This window comes from Montipora capricornis, chromosome 7 (assembly GCF_036669925.1).
Source record: "Montipora capricornis isolate CH-2021 chromosome 7, ASM3666992v2, whole genome shotgun sequence".
Taxonomy (NCBI): domain Eukaryota; kingdom Metazoa; phylum Cnidaria; class Anthozoa; order Scleractinia; family Acroporidae; genus Montipora; species Montipora capricornis.
In genome coordinates this window covers 42,219,042-42,229,041 of record NC_090889.1, presented here as the reverse complement: position 1 = coordinate 42,229,041, position 10,000 = coordinate 42,219,042, and the positions used below count along the sequence as shown (strand labels likewise).

At 42.4% G+C, this 10,000-nt stretch overlaps 1 protein-coding gene across 1 annotated transcript in view; it reads left to right on the top strand.

The window, feature by feature from the left end:
• Positions 1-10,000, top strand: part of LOC138055992 (fibroblast growth factor receptor 1-like) — a 64,666-nt gene that overhangs the window by 32,489 nt on the left and 22,177 nt on the right. Inside the window, exon 15 of the mRNA XM_068901848.1 lies at positions 1,177-1,361. Within this exon, the coding sequence (XP_068757949.1) occupies positions 1,177-1,361 (185 nt within the window). The remainder of the gene's footprint in view (positions 1-1,176; positions 1,362-10,000) is intronic.

Below are 10,000 nucleotides of genomic sequence, written 5' to 3'. Positions count from 1 at the left end.
TCCATGGAACTAATCTCGTACCCAGATCTCACATTTCCAGTTCGACAGTACACCATTTTTCATTGGCTACTAAGAAAGGGTTTCGGCAATGAAATCTACGCTCCGATTGGCTTATTTTGTGGGGCACTTAGTGAATTTAGTTTTCGCAAGCTCGTGTGCTGTTTTGAATAAATGCCAGTTGTGCGGAGGAAAGTTTTGTTTCTTTCGACGCCGGAAAAGCTTTACAGTTGAGGAAAATCATTTCAAAAATTTGCGACGTTTGTGTAAATGGTACGGACGAAAGCCCCACGTACCCAGCCACTCGAATAAAGTTCTGCGAAGCTTGCTACGAGGTACGCAGAAACTAATAAATTCAAGTTGAAGCATGTAATTTATTCAAAACAGTATTTCTCGTTCTTAAAGCGTGACTCGCGAATTAAGTAGTGATCAATTGTGAATTTGACGGTTAGATTAACTACATTTTTCACGAGATCGTGTCAAGAAAATAGCGCTCGTTGCAGTGATAAGGTCTAAGCACTCTTTAGCATTTGCGCTTTCAATTTACGGTTTGGTTAACTACATTTTTCACGAGATTGTGTGAAGAAAATAGCACTCGTTTACTGATTAAGCCAAAGCGTTCGTTTCAATGATTAGGCCTAAGCCCTCTTTAACATTTTAGCTTTCAATTTACGGTTTGGCTAACTACACTTTGCACGAGATCGTGTGACGAAAATAGCACTCGTTTATTGATCAAGCCTAAGCGCTCGTTTCAGTGATTCTGCAGTTGCTTCGATAATTAAACAATCTCGACCGTTCAAAAACAATCGCCTGTAGCGCTTCTTTCTGTTTCGGCTGAAGTTTAAGGTTTCCTTGTCCTCTACCCAAAAGAATCTCTTCAAGAATACTCTCGAAATCCATGTTTATTCTGCAAAATCACCCAAAATCACAACAGAGAGTACGAACATGCGCAGTGATAGAAAAGCCCGTATTTCGGGCCTCGCTGGTACTGAGCATGCTCAGTACCATAGGAGATCTGGGTAGGAGATTACCATGGAACTAGTGTATTATTATTATTATTATTATTATCATTATTATTATTATTGTTGTTGTTGTTGTTGTTATTGCTGTCCGGTGATGAGGCCGAGCTTGCGATAATAAATACATAACGGTGAACGACCATCTATCTCTACCACACAGTACACCCAATTTTGATCATGGAATACTTGCACTGTGGAGATCTACTGGGCTTTCTGAGAAAAAGCCGTGGAATTGCTGACAAGTATTATCACGGACAAGGAGAGGTAGCACAGTTGCGTACATACGACCTGGTCTCATTTTCAAAACAGATTGCTACAGCGATGGGGTTCCTGGCATCAAGAGGGGTAAGTAAGTGATGCGAGGATCAAGCAAATGTTCAAAAATCTGTCCTTTAAGGTACATTGTGCGTTTGTCATCGGTGTGAGACAAAAACAGTGGAAACCTTTAGACCTGCGTATTCGCGTCCATCATTTCTACCTGAACATTATAGGGTAACGGGTAAAGGGTAAGGGTAAATGGTGAAGAGTAGAGATTTCTATCTGAGGTTTGTCATGTTGGATTAAACTTCAACATTAGTTCAATTTCTTCAATTTTGAAAAACCTGTCTCGCGACCAAAGAATTCCCATAATGGTAATTTTTTAGTCTCGGGACAAGGGGGTACATTGCAAATTTTCGGTGGTCCAGCTAAATAAAATTCAAGAATTAATATTCGATCTATTGCCTCTTAATTGCTACTACAGTACCCTTTCAGATTTCTAAATGGCACAAAAATAAAGACTTATCACTCCCCTCGAATATGAACTTAAAATAAAATGATCAATTTCTTTGAAACTGTTATGCCCGTTCATTCATACTTTGTATGGTAAAATATAAAATTATAAATGCTAAAATAAGCTGTAAATGTAGAAGTAAATTTCACTTACCTCTACGTACAGTTGTCGTCGTCTTTTCTGTGAAATCGGAGGGCAAACTGTGTTCATTTTAGACGGGTTTGTGGCTTACGAATTTTTACGATGTCTTTAGTTGTCATTTCCCCTTATAAAGGGAAGATCTCGTCTCACAAATTGCTCTCGCATGACAAAGCAACGGTCCGAATCGCCATGAAAACACCAACGCCTTAAGGCCAGATAAATTTCCTATCACATCAATAGTAAACTTATCTGGCCTTAAGGCTGTGGTGTTTTTTTAGCGATTAGGACTGTTGCTTTGTCATGCGAGAGCAATTTGTTGTACGAGATAGCTGCGAGTCACCAGCCTTTCTTCTCTTTACGAGTGGAAACACAGGGCTCTCACACAATGTGTGTAAGTAACCGATTGTTATTTTATAGTAAATGTACTGGATTTACCGTTTGCTTCACCTATAACGATATATCGCAAAGTATGTATATCGCAATCAATGTTAAATAAAAGTTGAATTACCTTACCTGTTGTATATAATGGTCCTTTTGCCTCAAAAGCGGTTTTTTGAGCGATTCTGAAGGATTTTGAGTTCGTCGTTTACTGTTCCTAATAATACAGGCGCCCCAAACTCAGTGTGAGCATGGCCGACAAAAATATAAGGATTTGTATGGGAATCTCGATAAAAAGCTTAAGAAGATATTTATATGAAAAACTCTCAATTAAAAAGCCTAACCTTATTGCCAATGTGGGTAACTTCCTTCCTGTGTGGTTATTTTCCATATCCGACGCGATATTAGCCATTTGTCAATTTGGTGGTTGTCATCAGTATAATAAAATCCCCAGGCCGGAAACTAAATTCTCAGGTGCCACCAATTTGAGTCAATTATTCCTATATAAAATGTTCCCACGGTCACAATTCCACATCACAATCAATTGACAAAGATTGAACTTTCATCTCAACCCACCATCAACGCAATAGCAGTCCTGCGAGCGACCTCAGGCGGTAATATTGCAGGAAAACAGCTTTCGAAAGGTATGCTTCCACACCACAGTGGCCACGGCTTCGACCGTTGATACCAAACTGACCCTTACTGGGGTCGCAGACCGTAGTTTTGTCAACCGCAAATTTCTTTATTTCCCTGGGTCCACAAATGACTGCATTGAATCAGGCTTTCAAGGAATTTAAAACACGCAAATAAACTTTGTTCTCGTAGGATATTGGGCTTGGAATATTTTGTGGCTGGACTCACTGAAGCCAGTGAAATTTCATTATTAGCATCTGAGAGAAAACAGTCGTGTCGGTAGACCCAGGGGAATAAAAAAAAATTGCGGTTGACAAAATACGAGAGGAGATTTTATTTGCATAAGTAATGTTAATTCTTTGGAGGCTTGATAAATACAGTTACGATTGCGATGAGCCTACGGTCTGCCACCCCTGTAAGGCTCAGTTCGTTATTAACGGTCGAAGCCGTGGCCACTGTGGTGTGGAAGCATACCTTTCGAAAGCTGTTTTCCTGCAATATTACCGCCTGAGGTCGCTCGCAGGACTGCTATTGCGTTGATGGTGGGTTGAGATGAAAGTTCAATCTTTGTCAATTGATTGTGATGTGGAATTGTGACCGTGGGAACATTTTATCTAGGAATATGTGACTCAAATTGGTGGCACCTGAGAATTTAGTTTCCAGCCTGGGGATTTTATTATACTGTTGACAACCACGAAATTGAGAAATGGCTCAAATCGCGTCGGATCTGGAAAATAACCACACAGAAAGGAAGTTACCCACGTTGGCAATAAGGTTAGGCTTTTTAATTGAGAATTTTTTCATATAATTATCTTCTTGAGCTTTTTATCGGGATTCCCATACAAATTCTTATATTTTTGTCGGCCATGCTCACACCGAGCTTGGGGCGCCTGTGCTAATAATAGAAAGACAAGGGATGAAGCCTTGTTTTGAAAGGGCTCCAGCGCCAGAGCGATTTTCCCCTAGAAAATCGCATCTTTCCGCAGCATTGAGGTCTAAAGATTCACGCTTCTCCTGTACCTGCCGATCGAGAATCCATCCAAACGGCCCGGAGCTAGCCCTCGAAGAAAATCAATATCCCACAGTATTCGAGTGGTAGGAATGCGTAGCAAGATTCTCATGTGCCAGTCACAAACCGTCATGCTGATTCCTCCTTTCTGATTGGACGATTGTCTAACGTCGTTTAATTCCGAAAGGGGAAAGTGGGTGCTCTGTGGGGCAAATGACAACTAACGACATCGTAAAAATTCGTAAGCCACAAACCCGTCTAAAAGGGACACAGTTTGCTCTCCCAGTGCACAGAAACTACGAGGACAACTGTACGTAGAGGTAAGTGAAGTTTATTTCTACATTTACAGCATATTTTAGCGTTCTGCGCCGATCAACTCAAAAATTCAACGCCCGCCCCCCCCCCCCCCCCCCGCCCGTGCAAGGCCCGGACATTTGAAATGTTGAAGATTATTTCGTTCAAATTCCCGCCCCCTAGGGCCAAAGTGGTGTTCAAATGCCCTACCTTATCGTCGGATTTGTCTGTCATACCCTACTAAAGAACAATCGTCGTCGCCTCCTGGTCTAAATAAAGCTTGTGTATAAGTATGCGAACACCTTTTACATTACCAGACTTGAGCTACTACAAAAACACAATCTTAATACCCGAAACACGGCAAAGGTTGTTAACGAGGGAACTGTATACTTATCAACAACAGAGCCTAGAGTGTTTACGACTGCATGTGTTTTAAATTGTTCAGTGTCGGTTGATTACCTCTAACAGAAACTTACAGCATTTAGAGCTTAAACAATGAAATTTAGGGTGTGAATAACGTACCATATTGTATTCACTCTATAGTATGACAAAGACGAAGAACTTTTGAAGATCGTTTTTGTGAGCCAATCTCTCACAAATGCTACATCTCTTCCTTTAAACTCTTCCATCTCGTCCAAACACGTGCTTTATAGCTGTTAGCGACTTCGGAGCCCGAAAAAAGAAATCCTGACACTCCCGGTTCAATTTTCCCCACCCCATGCACGCAGGCAAAGGTCAAATTCCCCACTCCCCGGGCACAGAAGATAGTCAAATGCCCGGGGAGGAGGAGGGGGGGGGAGGGGAGGGATGTTGAAGTTTCGATTTGATCGGCGCATTAAACAACCCTTCTCATCAATCACCGAGGGTTACAAACTTAAGTACAAGTAAAAACAGAATAAGCTATTTAAACTTAAATTCGAACGGAAAAAAACAAAAGAAAGATCGCCATCACCAATGGGAAGTTTAATTAAATATTCCTGAGAAGTAGTGTCAGTGTGCATACATCAAAGTCCAAAATAGCAACCGTCAAATGCTCATTTTCACAAAAACAACCGTACGCTGTAGCGATTGTTGGCTCCAGTTGATAAATGATCTAGACCTGCACAGCAAAAAAAAAAAAAAAAAAAAAAAGAACAGAACTGAATCTCAATGTGTAATTTAGGAACAAAATAGTACACAAATATAAGCGGTCGATACACAATTCATCGTCGGCCCGTAACTTTGCCATGGCCGATCTCAATAAACAAGCGATTGAATGTTAAACACGTTAATTTTAACACTAACTCCGAAAAAGTTGAATAATTTGCAAAACAGGCCAGTTACGTGCAAAACAAGAAGCAAGACAATCACATGTGCGCGTCCGGAACGAATGTCAACAGGGTCGCACAAAACAAAAATTTAACATACTTCACAGTTGGATTCCCTCATTTCGCTCACGATAAGCAAATCAATGCTTGAAACTCGCTTGGAATGCATGCAACAAACTGAACTTCCACTGAAATGTTTAATTATCAGTGTCACCGATTGTCTCGCCTGAAAAACAGCTCACATCATGTCACGCAACACGTGGGAATTCAAGGGTGACTGGGAAACACTGACCCCCAGTCGATGGACCCCTCTACGGACTGGGTCCACGGACTGCCTCACGGACCGGTCCACGGACTACCCTTACGGACCCTCTATACCGACCACCCTATAACGACATAGAAATGAAAATAAACACTAAGTTACCAATTGTCTGGATAGACAACTCGTGTCACTCGTGTCGGCGAAATCTCAATCCTAACGCTCCGCAAATTCAACAGACTAAGGCTCAGGCTTGGGTACAAAGTCTATGAATCACATATTGCCCCTTCCTTCGCTGTGGACCGGAATCCTTTGAAAAAGGTTGATAATAAGTAAGTTCTATTTGTATTTTCTTTCTTTCCCTCTGCCATTGTGTTAGGATCATTCTCCCGTGCGTTTGTGCTTCACGGTCTCTCTGTCCTGAACAAAATGGCAGAAGAACTTAGTTTCGAAGCACTCCGGTCAACAACGAAGGAAAAGGCAACACCTGAGCCTTAGTCTGATTTGCTGAGCGTAACGGCTAGATTTCACCGGAGAGAGTGGTCTATCCAGACAACCGGTATAATTTCAGTTGTTATTTATTTTTAATTCTGTGTTTTATGGGGTGGTCCGTAGAGGGGGTCTGTAGAGATAGTCCGTGGACCGGTCTGTAAGGCAGTCATTGGACCCGGTCCGTAGGGGGTCCATGGCCCGGGGGTCAGTGTTTTCGAAAATCACCCGGAATTCAAAACTTAATAACTCCTCAAGCTGAACATAACCGTTGACATTATGGAATCGTTCCACAACCAAAATCCGCAAATAACAGTTTACATTGTACCTTGAAATTTAAGGAACTGCATCATTTCTCCGTTGCAAGAAATGGGAATGTTCAAGTTCCTTGTGAAATATGCCGTTTGCATGTTTTTCCTGGCGTTTTTAATTTGCATAAACATTGGACTTTTTTTTTCTGCGTCCAATTGGACCCTTTGTTCTATATTCTATGCGTCCAAAAGACAAGGGAGTGCGTCCCAGGACGCAATGGCGCACTCTAGATACTCTGCGGCATGAGTGATAGTACCTTGTTGATTTCATTTCGTCCATGTAATGTTGATCGATGAAATTCAGCACAGATTCGATAAAATTTAATAGTCAAGAGAAAAATACCCATGCTAAGGAGAGCAAGCCATCTACGGTTGTAGGATGTTTCGTGTAGTTTACATAAGCAGTGTGTTGTTATACTTCAGAAAGTCGTACATGAATAGTGTAGTGTAAAACGGGAGCGGTGAGCGATGTTTGACACGTAAGACTTTTGTTGTGTTTAATCCGGGTCATCTACTTGAATCTGTTCCTGGTATTTTGCAACTGGCGACGAGGTTGGGGTTTAGGGTGGGAACACTGTTTTCATTGAAGATTAATTTGAGAGATTGGGATATCGGAGGAGTTCGACTGTTTGATGTCAACAGTGATCCGAGTAGCGTGGGCACTGAGTGTAAACGATGGCTTCGTAGTTTTCAGTTATATGGAGATGGAAAAGGCTTGATTATTGTCCCCGATAAGGACGACAGTACAGTGCAGAGGCGAGCTCTTCTTCTGCATTGCGCTGGGCCGCATGTCCAAGATATTTTTGATGTTTTGGCCGACACTTGGAGTGCGAAAGAATATCAGAAAACCAAATATGCTTTAACCAGATATTTTGTCACACAAATTAACACTCCATATGAGCGGCATTTATTCAGAGAAATGGTGCAAGGGGGAGATGATACGATTGACCAATTTGCGATATGATTGAGGCACAAAGCTCAGCATTGTGATTATGGCGACCAAATGGTGGCTCAGATCAGAGATCAAATAATATCGAAGTGTGTTTTCATTGAATTGCGGCGCAAGCTTCTGGAAAAAGGCCAAACCCTCACACTTCAAACAGATTGCCCGGAATTACGAGTTAGTAAAAAGACAAACGCAGAGTATGAGGCTCTCCAGTGTGTCAGTGAACCGAGTTGATAATAGACGGACCAGACGGAATACTCGAGATACGACTTTATCAGGGGGTGAATGTTATCGGTGCGGAAGGCGTTGACATTTTGCCAGAGACCCCCTATGTCTGGGCCAGGGGAAAAGAGTGCTCAAAGTGTTCTCAAGTGGGCATTTTGCAAATGCATGCAAAACCAAAGTTAAAGAAATTCCCAGTAGATCACGTGTACAGTATATGAAGGTCGATGAATGTAAGGAAGAGGAAGACGAGTATGTGTTTACAGTTGCTGGTGAGGCTCAAGTAGGAAAACGCACTGTTAACATTGAGGCTATTCCGGTGGAGATGATAATTGATTCTGGTGCAAGTGCAAATGTCATTAGCCAAGCATTGTGGGACAAATTGACGAAGCAGCATATCAAGTGTGTATCACTGAAGAAGTAAAAAGAAGTTGTATGCTTATTGTGAAGTTACCCCTTTTGAAGTGATTGGAACCTTTACAGCAGATCTGAGTTTAGGCAGCAAGAGTGTGTCAGCTGAAGTCACAGTCATCAAAGGACAAGGAGAACCATTACTGGGAAGAGAATCAGCCACAGCTGAGTTGGGCGCCTTGAAATTGCAAGTCCCATTGAATTGCGTGGTACGTGTAGATCAAAGTGAACTGACAACGAGATTCAAGGATCTTTTTACAGGAATTGGAAAGTTGAAAGACCTTCAACTGAAACTACAAGTTGATGAACAAGTCCAGCCAGTTGTGCAACCCTTACGGCGTCCTACATTCAGCTTAAAGGAAAAGATTGAGAAGAAGCTTGGCGAATCATTACGAGAAGACATCATTTAGCAAGTTGAGGGCCCAACGCCCTGGGTAAACCCTGTTGTGGTGGTTCCAAAGCCAAATAGTGATGTTAGGTTATGTGTAGGCATGATATGCGCCAACAAAGCCATCATTCGTGAAAGGCATACAATTCCCACAATTGATGAAGTCCTAGAGGATATGCAAGAAGCCAGTGTGTTCAGTAAATTAGACTTAAAGTGGGGATACCAGCAAATTGAGCTTAGTGAAGAGTCCCGTAGCATTACGAAGTTACAAGAGACTGATCTTTGGTATCACATCTGCCCCCGAGAAGTATCAGCAAGTGATTCAGCAAATTTGGAATGATTGCTGCGGAACGGTAAACATCTCGGATGATATTATTGTCTATGGTTCTGATACAGCGGAGCATGATGAGAAACTAAAAAAAGTGCTGACCAGGTTGAGAGACTCAAGAAAAAGTTAAGGCACAGAATGAAGCTCGCGAACCACAAACTTTGTCAGAAGTCAAGAGTCTCTTAGGCCTAGTGAATTTTAATGCATGATTCATTGCGACAGTAGCAGAGCCATTGAGAAGGTTGACAAAAAGGAAGAACCATTTATTTTTGGCCCTCAGCAGCAAGTAGTAGCCTTTACAGACCTGAAGAGACGCTTGGCTCAAGTAGACATATTAGGATACTTTGATCGTACAGCCAAGACAAAGGTCATTACACATGCAAGCCCAGTTGGCTTGGGGGCGGTCCTAGTTCGAGAACAGAAGGGAGAGAACCACGTGATAAGCTATGCGAGCAGAGGACTTTCAGATGTAGAACAACGGTATTCGCAAACGAACAAGGAGGCCCTAGGGATTGTGTGGGGCTGTGAGAGGTTCCATGCGTATGGAGTGGATTTTGAACTGCAAACCTCTGGAATTCATCTACTCAGCTCGCTTTAGATCCTCTGCGAGAATCGAGAGGTGGGTCCTGCGGTTACAACTCTATTCATTCTCTTTGGAGTATTTACCAGGACACATGAATATTGCAGATGCGTGGTAAAAAGTAAAGTAAAGTGGTGCATTTATATAGCGCCTTTATCACAAACGTCTCAAAGGCGCTTTACAATGATCAATTTACCCCCAGCGGACTGGAAGCATATACAGGCGCAAATGGCAGCCGCTTCTATACAGTCCATTCATGCTGGTACTCATTTTACCGACCTCGGGAGCATGGAAAGCTCAGTGAAATCTAGCGGGAAAGAAGGTCACCAAATATTCCACTCTCAGCAGAACCGGGAATGGAACCCGGGACCTTAGGGTCGGAAGGCAGAGATCTCACCACTGCGCCAACCCCCGTGGTCACGAAAAAAAAAAGATCGAACAAGCACAGACCAGGAATGTAACGGAAGACTACATCAGATTTGTTGCCAACACGGCGGCGCCACAATCCATGACCAT